At 39.4% G+C, this 25020-nt stretch overlaps 3 protein-coding genes across 7 annotated transcripts in view; 1 reads left to right on the top strand and 2 right to left on the bottom strand.

The window, feature by feature from the left end:
- slc2a9l2 (solute carrier family 2 member 9, like 2) overlaps positions 1–11032 on the bottom strand; it is a 104759-nt gene extending 93727 nt beyond the window's left edge. The window contains exons 1-3 of one of the 5 annotated variants that reach the window (XM_082533223.1): positions 10671–11031; positions 4101–4238; positions 2342–2421 (exon numbers count right to left, since the gene is read on the bottom strand). In XM_082533223.1, the coding sequence (XP_082389349.1) occupies positions 2342–2404 (63 nt within the window). In that variant the 5' untranslated portion in view covers positions 2405–2421; positions 4101–4238; positions 10671–11031. Of the gene's footprint in view, positions 1–2341; positions 2422–4100; positions 4239–5788; positions 6159–10670 lie in introns of those variants that run through there. The other 4 variants (XM_082533226.1, XM_082533222.1, XM_082533224.1 and 1 more) reach the window with 4 other exon arrangements.
- idh3b (isocitrate dehydrogenase (NAD(+)) 3 non-catalytic subunit beta) overlaps positions 7981–25020 on the top strand; it is a 29340-nt gene continuing 12300 nt past the window's right edge. Inside the window, exon 1 of the mRNA XM_082533228.1 lies at positions 7981–8111. The gene's annotated coding sequence lies outside the window, so the exon portion shown is untranslated. The remainder of the gene's footprint in view (positions 8112–25020) is intronic.
- On the bottom strand, positions 12763–24900 carry wdr1 (WD repeat domain 1). The gene is made up of 15 exons (XM_082533230.1): positions 24753–24900; positions 23159–23280; positions 22551–22641; positions 19018–19165; positions 18484–18664; positions 17404–17481; positions 17236–17316; positions 16581–16814; positions 15865–15952; positions 15154–15310; positions 14828–14915; positions 14587–14697; positions 14283–14456; positions 13999–14143; positions 12763–13651 (listed from the first exon to the last, which is right to left on the bottom strand). The coding sequence occupies exons 1-15, from the start codon at positions 24766–24768 to the stop codon at positions 13545–13547; spliced, it is 1821 nt and encodes a 606-aa protein (XP_082389356.1). The 5' UTR covers positions 24769–24900; the 3' UTR covers positions 12763–13544.

Genomic DNA, 25020 nt, shown 5'->3' with positions numbered 1-25020 from the left:
CTGGGTTCTCCTAATTCAAGACAATTTCCAGCCAACTGTGGCCAGAGTGTACAGGTTACTGGTTGATTAACGCACTGATACCACTGACTGGCTCTCACTTTCCCAAAACCTGAATCAAATTGGGGATCTCTGGAACAATCTGAGTCAGTGCATCCAAAGACACCAAATAGCTTCACAGAGTTCACTAACAGCCTTTTCCAGGTCTAACAGGAGGAGAACCCCAAGGACACCAGCTGTCATCTTATCAGGCTGTTGTTGGGAGTGTATACAGACAACATATGCACTAGTGAGCCACATATTATGACACAAGTTGTATCAGCATGTGTTTTCAATTTTTAACTCTGATTTTTGGTGTGTTTTCAAATGCAGTCGTCAAAGGTTTGACGATTTTTCATTTCCACTGACGAAACGAAGTAACACAATGTGTGCCAATCACTGTGTTCAACTTGAATATTTTATTCACCAAGATCCAGTGTGTGGTTTAAGTGCACATTTTGTAAGTGTAATTAATTTGTTTTATAGCAACAAACATATTTTAAAACATCATACAGCATTAAGTGAAGGATGATAAGCTTTTCTATGAAGTACCAACCTATACCTTGGACCAATAGACTGCAAAGACGAGCCAAAAAACTGAATGCACAGTATTGTTATCAAGTCCATGAGGATAAGATGCAGCAGAGCTATGAGGAGCCAGTGATTAAAGCTGAAGAAAATGAGTAGTAGACTGTAGATAAAGCTTTAGGAGGAGGAAAGGAAGGAAAAGTTGTGATTCCAGCTCATAATGATAAGCTAAAGGGGTGGGGTGTGGGGAGAGGAGAGGGGAAGGATATTCTGGATATCATTTGAAATTACATTTGATCCACAATGCTATCTGATAAAATGAAGTCAAAGTAAAGGAAACTACATCACAGTTAAAGGAGATGAAGCTGAAACAGAATACATAAGGCTACTGCGAGCCTTGAATACGCATGTATAAGTCATCCTTATATATTTTTAATAAAGAGTAAAATCTCAAGCAATCGCCTTAAAACCCAGAGAGTAGTGTCATATAGGGGAAATTGATATCTCATATTTTTAAAGGTTAAAAACTCACTGATAGTAGCATCTTTCCCACAGTCCCTTAAAAAATATGTCCCAGTGACGCTGAGAGTTGTTTTCACGTGTCTTTCCATGCATTTCCTTTGTTTGGTAATGGATTCTCTAGAGCCCCTTAAAGTTTAATCTTGCAAACTTTGAAACAGACATATGTGCGTGAGGGAGTTGTACTAACAATGGAGCTGATGAGTTACTTCCAGGTACTTACAGCCTAAACTATGTTCTCAATCAGGGGCTCAGTGTGACAATCACTTTGTAGCATATGTGAAGAGTTGGGCGCAAATTCCAACAAGACTAATTTTTTTTTCTTTTCATAAATACAACAATACACAAATGACAAAGTTTCCCCAAGTGGCTTTGAGACCTATACAGCATTTGACATCCACTGTCCTCAGTAACAAGCAAACACACAAATTTGTGCGATTTGAGTACTTGTCAGAAAATAAGAAAAATTAACACCCAGCAAAACATAAAAGAAAAGGACCAATTAAATTCTGTTTATCCTAAAGCACATTTCCATCCATCCAGTGTCTTCTGTTTATCCGATTAAGGCTCTCAGCTGTCATAGGGTGAAAAGCGGGGAACACCCTAGAAAGACTGCCGGTCCATTGTAGAGCTAACACAAAGACAAGAACCATTCACACTCACATCAACACCTACAGACAATTTAGAACTGCCAATGAATCTAATCCAATGTGGACTGTGGGAGGAAGCCAGAGTACCCAGGGAGAACCCACATACGCACAATGAGAATATGCAAACTCCCTCAAAGCTCACACAAATCTATGTATTTTAGACATAACACTGTTTCTGCAGAAGTGGACTGGCCAAAAAATAAGTAATGAAATATGCAGATCCACTGACAGATTATATTGCAACATAATTTTAGTTTTTATCTGAAGAAGGTTACCACTAAAGCTGATGTCATTTTAGATCAAAAAGTGGGGTTCCAAGTTTCAGCAGCAGGTTTTAGGGGAAAAGCTTGAAATGTGTGTGTTTCAGTACATATTTACATATTTACTGAGGTGCAGTATCTTCACAGCTGTGTAATGTCCACGGATAACATAACGGGTTAATGTATGACATAGTAGCCAAATAACAGGGAAACCAGAGGTCTATATAGTACTATTAGGGCAGGGCTGTTCCTCCATAAAGCAAAGACATGATTGTCTATATTATAACATTTTTCATGCCAGAACAACACAAAGAAGTACGTAAGAATCAGTGCCTTAATCTGACTAACCTCCTTTTCAGAGTTGTTAGTGCTGTCATCTTGGTCAATCTGATCATCCTTTTGTTCGTCCATGTTCACGTTTCAGCGACCTTAAATGAGAAGGCCATGTTATATCACGTGAGATACGTTGTGTATATGGAAAGGAGACGGGACACATTTCACAACGAGGATGAGGAGGAACCGAAAACTAAGTGAAACGTGCTGAAAAGGAAATGACCTCTTTGTACGGACATGCAGAACATCTTTGCAAGCCAGAAAGCAAACTGGCTTCCTGGCTTGCAAAAGTGTGAAATGTTACCCCCAGCTTGAAGTTTTGAGGGGATTTTACCCAGTTGCTCAACAACAGGGGGAATACTGGTCTTGATTTAAAGTACACTTTAATGTCGTTTTCTACTGCTAGACCAGCTGACTGATCAAAGACTCAGTCTGCCACCTAGTGGTTACTAGAACAGCAGCAGGCAATCGCTGGGCAGTGGAAAACTGGTAGGGTTAAATAAAAAATTACAGGAAGTTTTATCCACCACAGGTTACACGGTGGTGAAAGGGGAAGAAGGAGAACTGTACTTTTTATGAAGCTTTTTGGGGATTCTGAACAAACCAAAGACAAAACCAGAAAGAAGTAATTCATGCAGTACTGATAGAAGTTGATATTGTATAGCAGTCCTCTCTGACTTCAAGGTTAATTACATTTTGCATTCAGACAGTTTCTGAAAAGTAAATTAGTCTCTGACTGGATGCAAATGAAAGCCAGCAGGACTCTGAATCACAGGGAGCAGTATCAAAACCCACAGCTGTGGATTGAATTCTTAAGAAGACGTGTGACAAATCAGATTGTTCTTGTTTTACCTTCCTAATTTTACGCAAAGGATCACTGCAACTTTTTAATTAAATCAGCTGTTTGATCAGGAGGTCAAATTAGAAGCTATAAAGTAATAAATGTGATTAATTTTATTGCCAGCCTGAGTGGATGATTTATGTTTTACGGTGTATTTCTTCAACAATAAATGGCTGTGAAGGCTAACGCTTGAAAGTTTCATCAGGCATAAGACAAAATTCATGAGGTGACTATATCTGCAATGGGAAATGTGCTCGTTCAAGCATCAAACGAGTCCGCCTTGTTTCAGAAGACGTTTTTAGTTGGTTGAAGCAGTTTATACAAGGACTTCAAACTGTTTGCTTTTTAATGATGTTCCGCAGTGTTGGAAGCCACCCAGCAGATAACAAGCAAAAACATATCCACATAGTGACCCTTAGCAGTGTGACTGTTAGGGTGTTAGTCTGAGATTCTACACCATAACTCTCAATTAGTGCAGTGCTGTAGGTGAAACACCACCTCATCAAAGCAAAATCTTTCTCCGGCTTATAAAACCCAGACCCCATGTAGTGTTGAAAAGTGGCTTTCGAAGATATGCACCTTGCTCCACGATTTTTGTATGTGGTACATCCTATACCCAGATAAAAAAAACAACTGTTGTCAATAAATAAAGTTATGCTGTCTTATATATAACAGAAAAGTGACTAAAAAGGGGACATGTGTAAGCCACTTTCTTTGCACAATAACACACAGCAATGTAGCAATCTAGCAAAGATGACTCGACAAGGACAACTTTACTGGACTTGTTCAGCTCTGTTAAACAAAGTTTGGTAAAACAACACAAGCCATGGTGTTGTGAATATAGTCAAAATATCAAAGCCCACCGTGGATACATGTAAGTCAGAAATGGTACAAAGTTTTTAACAAAAAGTATGACTGTGGGCATATACTTACCCAGCATTCAGGCAACGTATCCAGTGCATACAAAGAGAATACTCCCCAAACATTTCCCAGACAGAACTGTGATAACAGAACTGAGAAATGATTAACCTTGAGTTCTTCCCTCCCTCTCCATATCTGAGATCAGCCACACTGCAGATAAAAGAACAAATACGCTGCATGTGTATAAGCTGGTATTACTGCATAACTGAGACACACAGACGGCAATGACTGATCTCTCTACTGTCCTGTCTTAATAAGAGCATGAACAGTTTCATGAGGATGGTGATAACAATTTATTACGCTTGATTAACTTACAGAAATAACTCTTCCTCAAAAAAGGGGGTGGGGGTTTAGATGAAACACCTTTTTCTTCCTTAAAAGGTGTATTAACCAGCAAGCTGCTCTACAGTATGAATCGATTTTAAATAAAGAATTTATGGGGAAGAACAAGGGCTGTGACATACACAACAAATGCACAAACATACCGCCAACATTATATTCTACAGTAAATTCGACAACCGCGTAAAACACTGCAAAACTGTATCGTGGCACAAGCAGCTTCATTTTTCATTTTGCTCCAGTGAAGCACAGGTGTACTCCAGGAACTGGTGGCATCACTCATAGATGTGATTACAGGTGTTTAAAGTCTGACTTCCAACTGCATCCACATGTTTGACACTTAGAAGTTCAAAGTTCAAAGCAGTGAAATTCAGGTCTTCGATCACTAAGTTCACTTCTCTGCATTCGAATCGGACACAGTCGGTAAAATGCGCCCAACTCCTGTACGCTGTGGGATAGCAGGTGCACTGGCTATTTTATATTTTTATTCAGCATTCAAATCACTAGTGAACCAATTGGGGGTTTTCTCGTTTATTAGATAATTTGCTAGCTCCCCTGTGTCTCTTGCTTTTCTAGGTCAGTTTTGGGTACTTTAGATTTGGGTCTATTAAGTAGTTGGTTAGTTATGTTACATTGTTATCCTAGTTGGCATTACCACTTGAGTTTAATCTGGTTTATTTGATCTCTTCTAAGGACCCAGAGCTACATCTGACTTCTTGCAAACTCTTTTTTTAATACTCATTGTATTAACCCTAACCCCCTAGTATATTCATACTCAGAATCTACTTATAAAGATTATAAAGTGATAATACTAAAAAGGCATTGTAAAAGCATGACTATATTGTGTCTCTTATTTGTCACATAGTACATTCAAGTCAAATAAGGATTTCAATATTATGCAACAGAAAGTCATAATTACAAGACACGAAATCGCTGTTACGAGCTCTCCTGATGAAACAAAAAGTTCTGATACACTAGGTCATAACTATAAGAATATGAGGTCACAATTAGGAGAAATAATTTTGTTTTTTGACATAAAGGTAATGATTCTATAAAAACAAAGAGACTTCTCCTCTTCCTTCCATAGCCCTAGGTCCCAGGGTCCGCATCCATACCTACAGCTAGTGACGCTTACATGTCTTTGGACTGTGGAGCAACTACAGGAAACGCACACCGGGAGAAGCTGAAGTCAAACAAAGTCCAAACAAATGAGAACCAGGAGATTCAAACCCGGAACACGCTGCAACTCAGTGAAACCATTTAAGTACCATCTATTATGTTTGGGGACAAGGAACATAAACCTCCTTCATTTCATGCATGGAAACACTGCAGTCAGACAACATAAAGATCCTGGAACTCACCATGAAATTTGGTATATAGTACATCCCATCCAGGCGCTGGAAATGCAAGGCCTGAACTCACAAATGTGCAAATACCATGCTGATAAGAGCTTGACTCTCGAAATATAAGAACAATGAAGTGTGGTCATCCGGTTTAACCACACACCACATTGTTCGGCCACATTCCTAGAACTCGTGTGAGAATGAGGAGCAAACCATTCACGGACACAATAATCCAAAGTGAACATTCAGATGAAAGTATTCCACAGAGACATGTCGGAGGCTAATGTGCTATCAAAAACAGGAACAACAATATTCCAATGCCAAAAAGAAAAAACTGATTTTGCAGGCAGAAAGAACCATGACATGCTGCAGTTTTATAGAGCACAACAACTTGGTGTTTAATCCCCCCCCAAAAAAACCTCCTCATGCAGCTTTTTCAATGGCTTCTTTTTCACTGGCTTCTTTTTCACTGGTTTTTTCAATGGCTTCTTTATTCGCCCTCAACCTCACAGTAATTACATTTTTAAACAGCTTGTGACTACTATTTATAATGCAAACACGTGATTTTTTTTTTGGATTTTCTTTTTACCAAAACTGCAAAGTACAGGCTCTACAGCAGCAGCACATGGCTGAAGGATTAAGCAACAACTCTTTCTTCTTTTTTTATTTTTTTTTGCTTTGAAAACTGTCCTAAAGAAACATTTGGGTCAATAGCTGCCGTGGGGAAAAAAGATACTGCTGAGTAATGAAACTCGGGCTTGTAAGCTGAACACCCCCTTTGGGAGCGCTTTTCTCAGCTCGGGAGTCTAGGTAACACAAGTATTAGATTGCCTGGGGTGTGTGTGGACCTTTCAGGAGGGGAAAAATCCATAGACCGTGCGCGTCAAACCTCTGAATTCATACTTGAATTTTTATTTTTACAACAAAAATATTGAACCTAGGATGCCTTGTGTATTTTATATATTGCATGTTACACACTGGGGTTAAAATGTGGTCAGTCAAAGTATATATATATATATATATATATATATATATATATATATATATATATATATATATATATATATATATATGACCGAGTGCTCAGTGAATACCTCAGGCAGCAGAAACCCAAGAAAGAGGAGGGAGACGAGGAACCATCATGGAAGGACAGGCCCCTGCACGGTATGTACCACCGGCAGATAGAGGAGGTGGCTGATATCCAGAAATCCTACCAGTGGCTGGACAAAGCTGGACTGAAAGACAGCACAGAGGCACTAATCATGGCAGCACAAGAACAAGCTCTGAGCACAAGATCCATAGAGGCTGGGGTCTATCACACCAGGCAAGACCCCAGGTGCAGGCTGTGTAAAGATGCCCCAGAGACAATCCAGCACATAACAGCAGGGTGCAAGATGCTAGCAGGCAAGGCATACATGGAACGCCATAACCAAGTGGCCGGCATAGTGTACAGGAACATCTGTGCCGAGTATAACCTGGAAGTCCCGAGGTCAAAATGGGAGATGCCCCCAAGGGTGGTGGAGAATGACCGAGCTAAGATCCTGTGGGACTTCCAGATACAGACGGACAAAATGGTGGTGGCTAACCAACCGGACATAGTGGTGGTAGACAAACAGAAGAAGACGGCCGTAGTGATCGATGTAGCGGTTCCGAATGGCAGCAATATCAGGAAGAAGGAACACGAGAAGCTGGAGAAATACCAAGGGCTCAGAGAAGAGCTCGAGAGGATGTGGAGGGTGAAGGTAACGGTGGTCCCCGTGGTAATCGGAGCACTAGGTGCGGTGACTCCCAAGCTAGGCGAGTGGCTCCAGCAGATCCCGGGAATAACATCGGAGATCTCTGTCCAGAAGAGCGCAGTCCTGGGAACAGCTAAGATACTGCGCAGGACCCTCAAGCTCCCAGGCCTCTGGTAGAGGACCCGAGCTTGAAGGATAAACCGCCCGCAGGGGCGTGCTGGGTGTTTTTTTTAGGGGTGCAACGATATTCGTATCGATATTGAACCGTTCGATACAGTGCTTTCGGTTCGGTACGCATATGTATCGAACAATACAAAATTTGTAATTTATTTTATCAACTTTCCTTCTGACGATGCTGTCTGTGTTGAGCGCTCAGTGAATCTGCGTTCGACTGCTCCGCTTAGGGTCGACAGTGCAGCCTAGGCGGAGTAGTCGAACGCAGATTCACTGAGCGCTCAACACAGACAGCATCGTCAGAAGGAAGAGCGCAGGGCAAGCTAGCGAGACAGAAGTTAAGCTCCCCTTACAACATGGACCTCCCCCACTCTCATTCAGATCTGGCGTTTGGAATTATTTTGGTTTTCATGTGACGTATGACCCTGAAGGTAAGCGAGTCATGGACTAAAGTAAAACAGTATGTTGGATGTGCCATGCAATGCTCAATTACATGGGTGGGAACTAGTGTGTTAGCGCAGTTAGCTCGTTAACGTGTTGGCCGTCTAGCCCCATGCACGGGGCTATCGGCAGTAGCTCGTTAACGGAGATTTGCTGTGTTGTGGCGTTAAGGTCATTTCAACGAGATTAACCTGAAAGCACTAGTGGGAACACAACGAATATGACTGCACATTTACGCCGACATCATCCTAGTGCAAAGACAAGTGGAAGCAGACAAAAAAAAGCAAGCATGCTAGCCGAGTCATTTAGACAGCTGTTTAATATGCTGCTGAGAATATAGCCCAGAAGAAGCGGATAGTATAGCTTTTATTTTGGAAAGAGACATTTCTCTGTAATAAACTCTCTTTTCCAAAGATGAGTGATTCCTCAATCAGATACAGGGCTCGCAATATCGCTAGCCCGACGTCCCGGGGCTAGCGATTTTTTCAGTCGGGCTACCAGAATCTATCTCTGCCCTGCCCGTCGGGCTTTTGTAGGAAGGAAAAATATATGTCAATGCTTTTGCATTCTTTCGGAAATGTAGCTGGGTAATTATGTCATTGGCATCGGTGAGCCACTGTCAATATGTGACATATTGAAATCGCGTTTGAATTTGCGCTTGTTTTTTTGCTTTCACTTTGCAATCGCGCGAACTGTGTATAGAGTAGGGCTGCCACGATTTGTCGACTAGTCACGATTACGTCGACTATCAAAATCGTCGACGACTGATTTAATAGTCGACGTGTCGTTTGAAGCTTTGTAAGATCGCAAAAGACGCAGGAATAATAGCAGGATTTAAGAGTGTAATAACGGACTGAAACAGAAGATGGCAGCACAGCATGTACAAGGATGCCAGCTGCCGTTAAACCCCGAAGAAGAAGAAGCAGCTGTGTCCCAGAATTCATAGCGCGGCCCAGCTTAGTTTCCAACAATGGCGGTAGCTAGTTTTCAAACCCACCGCCGTCTTTCGCGACTCAGGTTAAATATATATGAGTCACTTAGATAAATTAAAAATGTTGTTGTTTGGCTTTTTTTTTTTTTTTTTTTTTTGTATTTTATTTGTTCCTGAGTAAATCGGTTTGGCTGAGATTAAAGTTATAGTTTTTACACAGCTGAATAAACGTCAAGCAGACAGCTGATTATCAGAAGTGTGAGATGCTGGAGAATATACTCCGGTGTCCTGTTAGATTTTAGATAGCAAGGAGTTTATTAAACTTTACCGAAACAATCTGCAAATTTCATTAAAATTGAATAAACTATCATCTTATCTTTATTTTTAGTTAGCACCTTAAAAGCTTAAAGCTGTAAGCTAATGATAGTTATATAAGAGCAGATGCTGCTGGTGCAATAAGCTGTAGTTTTACGTCCAGTGATGGTTGCTGCATTTTATTTTTGAAGGACTTTTTGTTTATTTTGGATGATGATGATGATCTGATTAGTCGACTAATCGCATAAATAATCGGTGACTAGTCGACTATCAAAATAATCGTTTGTGGCAGCCCTAGTATAGAGAGCGACAGCACTGATCTGTGAGTGATGATAATTTGTACACCAATTCCTCTGACATCGTCTTATTAATTGTTAGCTTACTATGCAAACATGACAAGTGAAATCTCCCGCAGCAAGCTTAAACATGTGAGAGGTTGATCGCGCAGAGAATTGCTGAGCTTATGTGAGTCCGTGTGTAAAAGCATTTCAGTTCTGCTGAGCCAAATAAGACAGGTCAGGGTGAAGAAGTGACAGCCAAAGAAAAGCTTACCACAAAACGGAAAAGTTATGACAAATCAGACTATAAGGCAAAAAGAAAGTGCAGCTTTATGGTTTCATGGACAAAAGAATTTCTGTGGCTGCGATATGATGAGCTAAATAACCAGGGCTGCACATAAGTGGTCCGCAGGTGCGCATTCGCTGTCAAAATAAAAAACACGCACAAGGGTTAGGGTTAAATTTAAAAACTGTACTTTTGAGTTAAAATATATATTTATAATTTTAATAAATGACAAATTAAAAAGGCATGAACATTTTTTTTGTATCGAAAAAATATCGAACCGTGACACCAAAGTATCGAACCGAACCGTGAATTTTGTGTATCGTTGCACCCCTTTTATATATATATATATATATATATATATATATATATATACTGCAATAATGTACAATAAAAATGACAGATATGGACATATTACAATAAAAAACAGCAGATAAATGGACTGGATCTTTTATTCATATACAGTATAGATAGATAGATTGTTGATTGTGCCAACAACACAAAGTTCATGTCCTAGCCTTGTTTTATCTCTGAGATCATTCTCTCTGGTGCTTTCTACTCCACTGACTTCACATAGTTACGACAGAAAATTGTTGCTACTACTACAATGTCACTGTCAACAAAGTATTTTTCCACAAGTGGGAAAAAACAGGAAAGTTCCCAAACGTTCCCCTGATAACAGCAGCATTCATTTTGTAAAAAGAAAAAATACATAAACAAGCGTAAGAGAGAGTAAACTCACCAGACCCTCTTAAGAATCTTTCTGTCCAGTGCCGGGGTTTCCCTGCAGATTCAGAGAGTAGCCATAGGCACATAATTAAAAAGTAATCATTATCACATGAGAGCCTGCTGGGTAACTTAATTTGCTGAAGCTGGACATGAAAAGAGAAAGAACACAGCTCAGACAGGAACTCAGTCAATCATTGGCCTGATAGCATTACATAATGTTACTGCTGGAAGAAAATAACAATTTAACAAGCGCTGACCTTTGAACATCTCTTTACATCAACAGCACTTTACATCATTTTTAATCAACACATTTCCCTGACTGTCCTTGTTTTTAATCTCATAGTATAGTATTTCACTTGCCTTTTTATTTGCCTTTCTCTAGCAGGTTGCTTCAAGAAGTCCAGCTGAGCTCCTTCTCACTCCAACACAAAACCTGTTTGAGTCAAGCTGTTTCTTTCTTCAACTGCTTTTTCTAAAGGACACCTTGCCGTGCGAGTACGCTGTGAACTTGGAAAATAGACAGATCTTTTTTGTGACCCCTATGTGCTAGAGAGACACGGGCCTACTTTACAGATGAGGATAGAATTATTAGCCCACCTATACATGTTTTCAAAGTATTTCCCAAGTGCCAAACATCCTAGTTTTATTTTTGATGGTTACATTGTTTAACTTTGTGCACAGAAACAAAATGATTCCACTAAAACTACAATGGTCAAAATTATTAGCCCAAATGATGTTAATCTTCATTTGTGTATCCTTTTTGCTGTTGTCAGGTGTTGTTTTCATGTCTCAAACACACCTCTAGAGTAACCCCAGTTCATTCTTCTTTGTCAAATCTCTCAAGCTTCTGCAGATTTGATGATCTTCTTACGTGGACCTTGCTCCTCAGTTCACCACACAGATTTATGTCAGTTTACTTTGGTCTTTAGTTCTTTACCAGAAGCGATATATGTTTAAGGTTTTGATGGAAGACAAAGCATACACTCACTCAGTTTTGCTGCTGACTACTTGAGGGTTTTCTTTCAAATATTTCACATATGCTTCTGCTTTCATGATTCCTTCCATCTTGACAAGATTCCCAGTTTCAGACACACTGAAGCATCCCCACAGTTCTTCTGCAAAAGTGCAATTTTTCTTAGCCTGCAACGTCACAGTCCATTCCTGTGCAGAGTTCTAGTGATTGTCTTAAGACTGCAAATACTGACCTGTCTAAGTCAATCACTGGTGTCTTGGCAGTTATTCTGGGATCTTTAGACACATCTTTCACTAGTTTTCTTCGCAGAGTCTTTGATATCTTACAGTTACTTCTGCCAGGCTTGTTCTGTACTGTGTGGCTCTCTTTCAATTTCTTGAAGATACTTCTCACTTCAGTTGTCATAACCGTGTTTATGCTTCGCTTTCCTGCTTTGTAAGCATCAATTCTTTTTCTCAAGTCTAAACTTTTTCCTTTGATTTTGGCACAATGCTTTCTCAAGTGCCAGCTCCCTGAAGTTATGCTGTGTGTAAATTGGAAGATATCCATCAGTTTAACTTGATTTTACAAGCTTTGACTATTACAAAGTAAAAGCACATCCTTTCAGTTGTTTGTGCTATGGCTCAATAAACAGTTTTCAGGGAGCTAGAATTTGCCTGGCATTATCTTTTTTTACTTTATTTTTAATTAAATAATCCATTGCACATTAAACAAAAATCTGTTCTAACTATTGCTATAATAATAATAATGTGCTTTTATTGATGCCATGAGGACCTCTAGGCAAGTACCATCAGCTTCTATTATACTAAAGAGGACTTTTTAATCAAACAGCTGAATAAATTATGTAAAATGATAGGGATGTGCAAATGGTACTACAGACCAGAGAAAATACGTTAGGAAACATTTCAATCACCTCTGCTTTGTTATATTTATGAAAAAAAAAAAAAAGTGGAAATTATTTGAATCATAAACACCCTTTAAAGAAGTTCATCGGCTCCGGTCACTCAGGAGGCCCCTCTTAGTAAACCTCTACAGTTCAATCTATTCATGTTCGCCATGAAGCTGTGCTGAAAATTCTCAGTTCAGTCTACAACTCCAGGTCTTTAAAAGGATTACTGCGTGACAAGAAACATGCATAAAAAGTTTTATTATTATTAACAATAATAATAATAATCATGAGTCTGTTCCACTTTGTAAGTGGATGCATAAAGACATAGAAAAAAAAAATAATAATTATGAGACAAGCAATGAGAGCCCAAACGCACAGCAACAACACAGGACCTTCAACTAAACAGGCAGCATCTTGATTGTACACATACTTCTCTCAGTTCCTATTATTGCTCCCCAGTCCAACAAGAAGAAATGTGAACCACAAAGTATGAAACCTAGGACAAAGCCAAAAGGCAAAGACTCACCCACCTTAAAACTTTGAAAATAAAGACTGACAGGCAGTTGCAGTTGGAACCAGTTACAGCTAATTTCAGGAATGTAACCAACGGGTTTTGTTTCCAACATACTTTTGTTCAATTTAAGAGAAGGAGAAAAAAAAAAAAAAAAAAAAAAAAGATTATGGTTCTTCCTTTAAGCCAGAAAGCATTGACCCCAACCACAGTTTATACCCATGGAATGATGAGCTCATTAATATTTTTTTGGGTCCATCATGCTTAAAGTGCTGTAAAAGCACACATTGTTACACGTTTCCTCTCTGTAAGCTGAGGTTATTTGCATTAAACAGATCACATGTGGTACCTTTTTTTACTGCTCAAAATCATTTACAAGTTTGGTGTTTATAGACAGCATTGAACACTTTTTAGACAAGGAAAATACAGAAGAGAAAAAAGAAAAGGGAAAAAAAGAATTAAATTCAACAGTAGTCCTTGTCCCTGGAGATGTGGATGTTTGTCTGCTTGAAGCTCAGTATGTAATAGTCCACTGCTTGACACTGGCGTCGTGGGAGGTGGTGACCAGAGTGTGAGCATCTAGCCAAGCCAGGCCGCTAACGTGGTGCAATCGGTGAGCGTCTGCAACAAAGACATCACAGCAATTTTAAAAAAAAAAAAAAAAAAAAAGAAAAAAAAAAAGCCATCTTCAACTAAAAGAACCTGGGTTTAATAAAAGTTTAGTTTGTTTAACATCCCATTCTGACTGAGATGTGAGTTACAACTCTTTAAGAAATCAAGCCTGGTTTTGCTCCTAAATTTTAAGAAGCAGATTCAACAAACTGAGTTTATAAACTTTGTAACAGTTTAGGACCATTTAATTTATTTTTACCCTCTTTTCAATGATTGCTCAGTAAACATTTAATATTAAAAAGCTTTTTTAAAAACACGCTTAGATGTGTTGAGTGTGGATTGCTTGCGAGACAGACCTGGGATTTTGAGCCGCTGGTCTGGATCGCTAACTGTCCAGACGTAGACCAGCATGTCCATCCCACCAGTCGCAAAGTGCTCGTTATCAGGTGACCAGGCCAAAGTCACAGGTTTGGCATGGTGTCCATAAAACTCATTTTTAACCTGATGGGGAGAAAAAAAAAAAAAAAAAAAAGGCAACCATAAAACAGTAATTAGTATTTAAAAAAAAAAAAAAAAAAAACCCACCCACGTAACAGGCAGCAAACAGAAGACAGGATCATTAAGAAAGGCAAATATTTACCGAATAGCCGTCTGCCACGTTAAAGACCGTGATAACCTTCTTGTCATCAATGGCAGCCAGATAGGCGCCATCATTCGAATAGGCCATGTCTGTAATGGGCCCTTTGACCTCAAGAGCTTTCCCCTCATCTTTCAGAGTGTTGCCCTGAACTGAGTACAGATGAACTTTTCCATCCTAAGAAGAAAGAAAATGAATCCAGAGTCCAACCAAGCTTTTCTGTGATAGCTATAGTGTTTTTATTACATGGAACCAACAAACATTGAACGAATGTAAACATGTGGTGAGATTATCTGTGTCCACTTACTGCTCCGCCCACTGCAGCAGTGGTGCCGCCAGGATGCAAAGCTCCAACCTCTGCTTCATAGCCAAGATTGTCCAATGTGAAGACTTTCTTCTTATCCTTCACAAGGACAATCTACAAAGAGCCATGAATAACAACGCAGTCATTATTCCCCAAACAAACAAAAAAAATCACCAACCTTGCAAGTGCAAGAATGACTGGATCTGATTTATGCAAGCAGTAATGACTGAAGCAAAGACATTACCTGCCCAATGCACACAGCCAATGACAGCCCACCTGCCCCTACGGACACACTTTTAGGCTGGAAATCCATCTTCACCACATCAGAGGCACTAGAAACCAACAAAGAGGTTATTTATGTGAGGAGAGGAAGAAGAACAACAACCCTCTTCCTACTATGAACAATTGAACTGTAAGCATGCATTTAAAAAAAAAAAAAAAAAAAAAAAAGGTACTTTTAGCCTTCAACCCTGTCCTTCACCTTATCAAGGACAAACTTCTGTTTAATAGACCAAATGTAAAATGATTAATAAAATGGCTTATTCATAAAGCCACATCATGGCCCCTCACCTGTACTCCTTCTTGCTGATGCTGGTGTAGCGCAGTGTATCATCCATGCTACAAGTCACCAACTCATTAGCTTCATCAGTCACGATCTTGCTAACCTGGTTGCTGTGACCTTTTCCTGAGAAGCAGTCGTTCTCTCCAGTTTCTGCATCCCAGTAATGTGAGGGATACGTTAAGGAACGTTATCTATGTCTGCAGTTATTCTATGCAAATATGAAAGTCTGAGAAATGCCTGCAAAAAACAAAACTGAAAAGTTGTTTTGTAACTTGCGTCACTATTCAAATAACAAAGCTCTCTAAAGAGTTATTCAATAGTGGTAGATGGGCCATATTTTTTTTATTTATGGCTTTTTTTAAGCAAACTATTAGAAAGTTCTGCTGCTTCAGGTTGTAAAAATGTAATTGTTCAATTTAAAAAGCTCAAATTTTTAACATTTTGATTTTTAAATTTTGATTAAAACTCAGCTCCTGCACAATGTGAATCAAATCTACATTGATAGAAATTAATTAAATTTGATGAATGAAAAAAGGGCATGTTACATTATCACTACAAGTGTGTAATGACCTTGTGTTAAACAGAAAAACATCAAACCTCTTTTATATTGAAAACAATTGGGCAAGATTGAGCTTACATGCAGGACAGGACGCCTACGCATGTCCCACTGAGTAACCTTTACAGTCATTAGCGACAATCAGTAAGTGTTGAAAGGATATTTATGTGTCCGTCGTGACTCCCCGAGTAGATGTACGGCCGCCCTTCATTTTTGTGAACAGTAACACACTGGATGGACTTGGTATGACCCTGTAGAAAGAATAAGCACACATTTGAATATATGGAAAGGTACACAAGACATTAACACTACAGTATTGCATCCCCACACAAATGAAAGACAGCACAGAGAACTGAAAACATTCATCTTTGTAATAGCCACAGTGCATATTTAGATGCTTCTGTGAGAAGTTTATGTAATGACTTATTTTCCTGTCTTACCTACTGAACACCACAAGTGTATGATGGATACATCAGGAAGATGTGTCACAAGACACTTCTAGCCTCCTCACACAGACACCCTCCACGTGTAAATGTTGAGCACACTGCTCTATCACTAAAAACTAATCTTCCCATTTGAAAACAAAAAAAATTTGTATGAAAACAAGCAACTCAGTAAAGCAGGATCTGCAGTGTGCATTTGCACTCTTAGGCATGCAGTTTGAACCATCGCTATGCAAATATTGATGGCGATTTACATTTAACAGATGCCAAGTTTGGTTTTCAAACACTGTAGAAAATGTTTCTACTATGACACTTTAATTTCCATTGTATTTCAGAAGCTCAAACACAGTTAAAAAACTAACAAAACTGCCATTATTATCATTATCAAATCAGTGATTCTATCCAGAAATAGCATCCTTTAATTCTTGGGGCTGACCTTGATTGTGCGTATGGGCCGGTTGGGGTTGTTCTTGTCCAAGTAGTTGATGTATCCTGACAAGGAGATGCTGAGGAGGTGGTCTTTCTGCCACAGGCACCCCAGCTGCTGGTCTGTCACGTCGGAGCCCAGGTTGAAGGTGGTGACAGCCGTGGTTGCACCGACATCCCAGAGCTTCACGGTCTTGTCCCCTGAGGCAGAGATCAGTTGAGAGCTGTCAGGGCTCCAGCTGACCTGTGGGCGAAAAAAAACCCCAGAAACGTAGTATGTCAGAATGCATGTGAGCAAAGACAGAAATTTTGTAAGCACCGTTTGTGCAACCTATGAATGGGCATTAAACAATAGAAGAAAACACACCAACACTACGTGGAAAAGAAATCAAAGAAAAATGAGAAAAGATTAGTAACTCGAGGACAGAAGGGTTTATAGCATGCATAATTCCTATTGGCACATAATTCCTCTAGGCAGACTGCCAAATCTGATTATAGTTGGCTCTCCGGAACAACAAAAGCCATTCATTTAACAAAGTGACTGTAAGTTAACACTGTAGCAAAGAGGTAAAACACTAGGATTGATCCTTTAAACAAGGCAGACTGTTAATGTACCTATCCATATTATTCACTGGAGTTTGGTTTTTAACCTAAAAAAGACTTACAGCATAGATTCCTCCTTTGTGAGCCTTCTCTCCACCAAGGGAGCCAACACGTTCACCAGTTGTTCCATCATAGATTAAAATCTGTGGATATTTAATAAAAACAATTAGGTACACATTTTGCATTTTTGTCATTTTAATTTTAAGTTTCACATGATAACGGACACTTACCTGACCATCAGCACCCGCTGTAACAAACCGACTTCCATCTGGAGAGAAACGAATGCAGTTGACGAACTGGCTGTGGTCCTTTGGGTGGAAAAAAATTAAAAAGAAATCAACATAGAAGTTAGCTTTATGGATCAAATGAGTGTTTGATTTTGACACATAATATTTGGTCTTGTGCATAAATGGAAACCAAACATTGAAAGTAGATCCAGTATTTTCAATAGTCATAGTGTAGATTTAACAGTCTCAAACAAGTGAGGAAGGAAGAAGCAAAAAAAAAAAAAAAAAAAAAAAAAAAAAGACTGCTTAGTCATCTTCATGACCGACAGAAACTCAGTCCTTCCTCAATTGAGACCATCATGACCGACCAGTATGCAGGCTTAAAGAAAACAAATGTTTCCTTGATTTTCCTTTAAGCATGTGTTATAGGCAAATTTGAGAATTTAAATTTACCTATGACACAAATAGCACAAGGTTCATGTGGAGAGCAAAGACATGGGATCAATAGCTGTGATTACAATTCTTGTTTGTTTTAATTTAATAACACCCCACTAATAAGCCAATAATGCAATTCTTAAAGGGAATACAAGGTGTAATTTACTTTAAAATTTAACAAATATATCCACCGTTTTATGTACCTTGACCAACTGGATTTTATATTAACTTCAAATAAATTAGTCTGCAGTACACTTTGTGCCTGGTTGTAGGAAGCAGCTCACACTCTCGAAGAATTTATGGGGATGTGGATTATGTAATATGGAAACAGGCAAACAAGGCCACATTGTCAAAACCCAACAGAGTGTGGCAGATTTGAGATGGCCAACAGATATTAAAGCCAGAGAAAGTTGGAAAGCTGCAATGCTTTGTTACCAGTGCATGTCAAAGACAACATTTAGCCATTGGCTGTTCTGACCACTTTAATCCAGCACATGTCAGCAGATCATCTTTTCTCTAAGACTTGTCCAGCAAAACAACAGCCAAGAAAAAAAAAAGAAAAAACAAACAATCCAGCTTAGCTCTAATCACTCTGGAACAAACACCTCTTTACTAAAGCTCCTCAAATTGCCAACAAATGCAACTCACCCGTAATGTGAACTTGAACTTGAAGGGAGGTCCCTCAAAGAAGGAGGCACAGGTGTCGTCACTGGCAGTGGCAAGGCGGTAAGGGCGCTTCTGCCTTATGTCTACACTGTTAATTAATTTTGAGTGGCCAGAAACCTCTCCCACTGATGAGCCAGAGTCCCACAGGAACACTGCCCCAAACCTACAATGACAAGTGAACACCGATACAGTTGATCCAGGTTTGAATTAGAGGAAGAAAGATACGTGCTAGAAGGTTTCGATTTCCTGCACAATAGTGATGCAAACAGTTCTTTTTATAATAAAAACAATAAATAAATAACATTGGTCCTGCAAGTGCACAAACATATCACCTTGATATCTAAAGCAAACAGTGAGTTTGTGCCACGTGGGAATAAATCAGTGTGAACGCTGTAAGAGAAGTTTCTCATGAGACAGTTACCATGGTTGATTTTAAACTACGAATCAATTTGTAGCCAGTGTAGCGCCAAAAGAAAAAAAAAAATAAAAAAAATAAAAAAAAATCCTGACACTCACTTCTCTCGTCCGTCCCCAACAACAGCAAGCCTCTTGCTGTCCTCGGTCCATGCAATGTCCTTCACCTTCCCTGAAATCGGGGTGTACTCATACTTGAGCATGTGTTCCTTCTGGGTGGTGTCCCAGATACGGATCTTTCCTGATGCATCTAACGGATATAAAAGCAACATGATTACATAGCAGTCACATTATTGTGGCAACTATGAGAATACACAGTTTTACCAGGATTTTTGCAGTGGCTACTGATAAAAATGTGACTTGACCTTCATTATGGTCCAAATTCTACACAAAATCTGACAAATCCATTTAAAAACATGTTTTAATTTAGCACAACTTCTTAACCCTTTAAGACCTACCATAGAACCAAGTTCACCAGAGCTTATATTATATTTTTACATGCTGTGGAGCCATTTTTGGGAGCATTTCAAGTTGCTATACATCAATACAACCATTATAGCCCAAACTTTAATAATATGTCTGCATTAGGTGCATAGTAATTACATAAATTGCAAAAAAGTGCAATAAACTACAAAAAAATTGAAAATCGTTTTTGTTTTTTTAACATATATTTCTAGTTAGAGAAATTTAAGAGGCTTATCCCTCAAAACTGTAAATACAAAAAAGTTACACAAACTAGTTTCCCACCACAGGAAATTTATTTTGAGTGTCTTCATAGTTTTATTTTTGAAATACACCAATTTTTATATACTGCAGGAAAAACAAAAATAAATATTATAGTGCAAATTTGCAAAATAACAGCATATGCATCAAAATAAACTATTTCCAGCAGTGCAATATGAGTCTTAAGCATCCCAGAAACGACACAGAAAGTCATAAAGTCAAACATAACTTTTTAAAACACATAACAAGTAAAACACAAGCTCATAAGGCCCCGATCGTAAAAAAACTACATTTCCGCAAAATGACGTCACTTCCGGTTTCGGGCAGGTCATGCGGTCATGTGATAGTTCGCGCTGATGGACGTAGGAAGTGTTACAAACAGCTGATGGATCGGCGAAGCGTGTTTCTGGAATATCATGTTTTTGTTGCTGCAAGTGATTTTTATGCAGTTTTTGCAAAGCTATATGTGGAAGGAAACTGTGACCTAGGACAAGCTGATGGCATAAGATGTAAGTACAACTCCTCCAGTTTCATATGCAAAAAAAATTATTGCGCTAGCTTACTTGGTTGCAGAGCTACCGGGATTTAAAAATAGTTACGCAAAACAGAGCGTGCCCGCTCCGATCGGCTGTAAAGGGTTAAGTAATAACTCACAATGCAAGCTGGAAAAAGTAAATAAAAGTCAATTAACATCATCAAAACCTACTTGGACTCAGATATTTCAGTTAAAGCCTTGTCCCTAAATGTCCACAAATCACAATCTACTCTTCCTAGGAAAAACTGGTTCACGTGCATTGTGCCGTAACAGCAATTTTCATAGGAACTTAGCAAGGAGCATTACAAAAGTGCATGAAATTAGAGGAGATATGCACAATCAGCAGTTTGACAGGATATCAGGATTGTTGCTAGACTGTTGGGAGTGAAGATTCTAGAAAGACTACAATATTCATTCAATAAAGTGTAAAAGAACCCAAGGGCAAGGGCAGAACACCATTACAAGAAACAACAAACCACACAAAGCTTACAGTGGGGCAAAAAAGTATTTAGTCAGCCACCGATTGTGCAAGTTCCCCCACTTAAAATGATGACAGAGGTCAGTAATTTGCACCAGAGGTACACTTCAACTGTGAGAGACAGAATGTGAAAAAAGAATCCATGAATTCACATGGTAGGATTTGTAAAGAATTTATTCGTAAATCAGGGTGGAAAATAAGTATTTGGTCACCTCAAACAAGGAAAATCTCTGGCTCTCACAGACCTGTAACGTCTTCTGTAAGAAGCTTTTCTGTCCCCCACTCGTTACCTGTATGAATGGCACCTGTTTGAACTCATCATCTGTATAAAAGACACCTGTCCACAGCCTCAAACAGTCAGACTCCAAACTCCGCCATGGCCAAGACCAAAGAGCTTTCGAAGGACACCAGGAAAAGTATTGTAGACCTGCACCAGACTGGGAAGAGTGAATCTACAATAGGCAAGCAGCTTGGTGTGAAAAAATCAACTGTGGGAGCAATCATCAGAAAATGGAAGGCATACAAGACCACTGATAATCTCCCTCGATCTGGGGCTCCACGCAAGATCTCATCCCGTGGGGTCAAAATGATCATGAGAACGGTGAGCAAAGATCCCAGAACCACACGGGGGGACCTGGTGAATGACCTGCAGAGAGCTGGGACCAAAGTAACAAAGGTCACCATCAGTAACACACTACAACGGCAGGGAATCAAATCCCGCAGTGCCAGACGTGTTCCGCTGCTGAAGCCAGTGCATGTCCAGGCCCGTCTGAAGTTTGCCAGAGAGCACATGGATGATACAGCAGAGGATTGGGAGAACGTCATGTGGTCAGATGAAACCAAAGTAGAACTTTTTGGTATAAACTCAACTCGTCGTGTTTGGAGGAAGAAGAATACTGAGTTGCATCCCAAGAACACCATACCTACTGTGAAGCATGGGGGTGGAAACATCATGCTATGGGGCTGTTTTTCTGCCAAGGGGACAGGACGACTGATCCGTGTTAAGGACAGAATGAATGGGGCCATGTATCGTGAGATTTTGAGCCAAAACCTCCTTCCATCAGTGAGAACTTTGAAGATGAAACGAGGCTGGGTCTTCCAACATGACAATGATCCAAAACACACCGCCCGGGCAACAAAGGAGTGGATCCGTAAGAAGCATTTGAAAGTCCTGGAGTGGCCTAGCCAGTCTCCAGACCTCAACCCCATAGAAAATCTGTGGCGGGAGTTGAAAGTCCGTGTTGCTCAGCGACAGCCCCAAAACATCACTGCTCTCGAGAAGATCTGCATGGAGGAATGGGCCAAAATACCAGCTACTGTGTGTGCAAACCTGGTAAAGACCTATAGTAAACGTTTGACCTCTGTTATTGCCAACAAAGGTTATGTTACAAAGTATTGAGTTGTATTTTTGTTATTGACCAAATACTTATTTTCCACCCTGATTTACGAATAAATTCTTTACAAATCCTACCATGTGGATTCATGGATTTTTTTTTTTTTTTCACATTCTGTCTCTCACAGTTGAAGTGTACCTCTGGTGCAAATTACTGACCTCTGTCATCATTTTAGGTGGGGGAACTTGCACAATCGGTGGCTGACTAAATACTTTTTTGCCCCACTGTAGATGTTCAGTAACACTACTGGGATAACATTTTGATGCCAAAAAGACAAAAATTGAGCTTGTTTGCAAAAATGGTCCAAGCCCCGAGTCGGCAGAAGGAGTCCAGTTTTTTTCTGCATGCACTGCGAGTGGTTACTGAGTGTCAGAAGCACAGCAGTTTGTTTTTTGTTTACTCTAATGGTGTTCATCCCTAATTATGTTTTAGATAAAAATCAGTAAATTCCAGTAGGTTTACAAACTCTTTCTTGCAAATGTTCAAATGTATTTTTCTCTTTTACCTCCAGATGCAATGTAGAATCCACTGGGTGCATACTTCGCAACAGTAACTTGATGGGCATGCTCAGTGTAAATGTCTGCAATAGCTGGGTTCTTAAAAAAAAAACGAAAAAAAAAACAAAACACAAAAATGGAAAGATTAGCTAGATTAGCTCAGAAATTGCAAATAAATGATGAGCATTTTTCCAATTGGTCACTTAAACCCAAACATCTAATCAACAATTAGTGTTGGCAAAGAAAAAATAAATTTTGGTAAACCACAAGCTGAAATCCTTTCCTGAGCTACTTCTAGATTAGGTGCTAACTGACAGCATTATGCTAACAGTAATTGTGCCAGCATGCAACTCAGATTTCAGAGAATATCAAGGGCACAATACTGAACACGCCCAAAAATACTGGGTGTAGCAGGAGGGCAACAAACAAAACCACCCACTAGTAGAGTGAAATGCTGTCTTTGATGTGGCTGCTAGCTTTTGATGCTGTACATTTTATGTGGTCATTACTCTCATTCAGTAGATTCTGTCATAGCCAGTAGATTTGTAAATACAAATGAATAAAATAATCAGCATCATGTTGATACAACTTTAAGACTTTTTTTTTTTTAAATTACTTCAATGTTCCTGATGATGACACATTTCCCATTGGTGTAGAGGAAGTTGTTGCCTTTGGGATCACCACCGATCACTTTTGCAACTCCCCTCTCCATCTGTGGGAGACTGGCAAACACACGTTCTGAAAAAAGTGAAAATAATAAAATCAAAGATGTGGAAAACATCAATTAATGCACTGCAGACAGGGTTAAACACAAATAGAAAAAGTGTTTCACTGCATATCCTTTATCTGCTGGGAATAAAATCTGCCATTTCAGATAGCAGATTTTATTATTAACAGAAGTGTTCTATATCAACTAGTCGTTCATTAGTCATCCATAGGACTTAAAGTGGAGCTGGTTTCAGGTACCTTACTGATTATCACAGACACTTTGAGCACACGGCCAAGTCTATTCCTATTGTTCTACCAAGCAGTTTCACCCTCCTTATTAAATTCCCTGAACGCAAAGCGTTTTACACTTCAACCTTTAAGGAGTAACAAAAATAAAACATAACTAGATTAAGTTCTTCGGTGCACTTCCTCAAAATTTGGGCCATCATTTTTGACGCCAACTATGTTAGAAAACCAGTAAAAGACAAGTCTGGATTTGTTGCTGATCATTACATGGGTGAATTTTCTACTTTGTAAATTACTAAAGAAAAAAAAATACAAGTAACTGCTTGTAATTGAAGTATTTGCTTTTGTTTAGTTACACATTTTTTAAGTACAGAGTATCCATTTAGTAAGGTTTATGTTGATGAGTCTTGTTTTATTATAATAATAATAATAATAATAATAATAATAATAATAATAATAATAATGTGTACCGATTTTTATATAATTGCACAAATTATACAGCAATTTCAAATATTAGTATTTAAAATGTTTTATTATAGTTATATTATAAATTTACCAACACTTTGCCATAATTTTTACATACCATTGTAATAAACTAAACGAGATATACACTCAGGTCAAAATGCACTAGCACACTTTTGCTTGCTCATAATGGTTTTTGAATACATCACGAGTCAATCCTGCCTTATGCAGTAACTACACGGTTGTAACTTGAATGTGCCTTGAAAGACCAAAAATAAATAAATAAATCACTGCCATGTTTTCGCCATTTATATTTCCGACTGATTCAATGAGGAAAAAAAAATGTAGCGTTAAATATGTTAGGACATTCGACCAGCGACAAATGTGTACTTCAGTACTTCCTCGGTGCTTCACTGGCAGACAGCCTCTGTGTGGACATGTCATAACAAAGCAATGGGAGCACAACTATTTCCTGACTGAGGCTAGCAACCTAGCTAACTAAAAAGCCACTGCCTGTGGCATGAAGCGGCTGCACTGAGTGCCAAAACATCTGCACAACACTCCGAGCTATCCAAACACAGGTGTGTACTACACCTGCCAGAATCGTTGCATGAGCGAAGCTTTTTTTGGTCTTTCTTGTGTGGGGTGAAGTGTCAAAATTACGCAGCTATGGGCGAGGCTAGCTAGCTGCTACCTGGATGACTAGCAGATCTGCCGACTAGTGTCACGCGAAGTAAGAGCCTTGTTCCTGTTTTTCCCGCCCTGCTGCTGACACAGAAATGAGACAGACTTACTCAGTTCATACGGCATTTTTTCTCCGCTGCCTCTGGCTTGGCTTTTCTCTTCCAGATGAATGAAACAGTGAAGACAGAAAAGCGCCCGTGGCTTTGCACTACCCTCCCTGATACACAAACACGGAAGCGGGTGCAGCTCTCGCTCTGCCTGGCTTTGCCCATATATAGTAAACTCAGATACCACGCTGAGGCTGTCAGCCAGTAACCGTGCGCTCGAGCTTTGGGGATAAATTCTACCTAAATATGGTCTCTCAGGTTCCAGGGCCAA

Source organism: Aulonocara stuartgranti, assembly GCF_965226115.1.
Source record: "Aulonocara stuartgranti genome assembly, chromosome: 5".
In the NCBI taxonomy this organism is placed as follows: Eukaryota; Metazoa; Chordata; class Actinopteri; order Cichliformes; family Cichlidae; genus Aulonocara; species Aulonocara stuartgranti.
Note: the sequence above shows the minus strand (reverse complement) of the source record. Positions and strands in the feature narration are given on the sequence as shown.

Coding starts and splice junctions, on each gene's coding strand:
- wdr1 (XM_082533230.1), bottom strand. Junction 19,166..22,550: donor ATTCTACATTGCATCTGGAG/GTAAAAGAGAAA, acceptor TATATCCGTTAG/ATGCATCAGGAAAGATCCGT. Junction 16,815..17,235: donor ACAAAGGAGGAATCTATGCT/GTAAGTCTTTTT, acceptor TTTCGCCCACAG/GTCAGCTGGAGCCCTGACAG.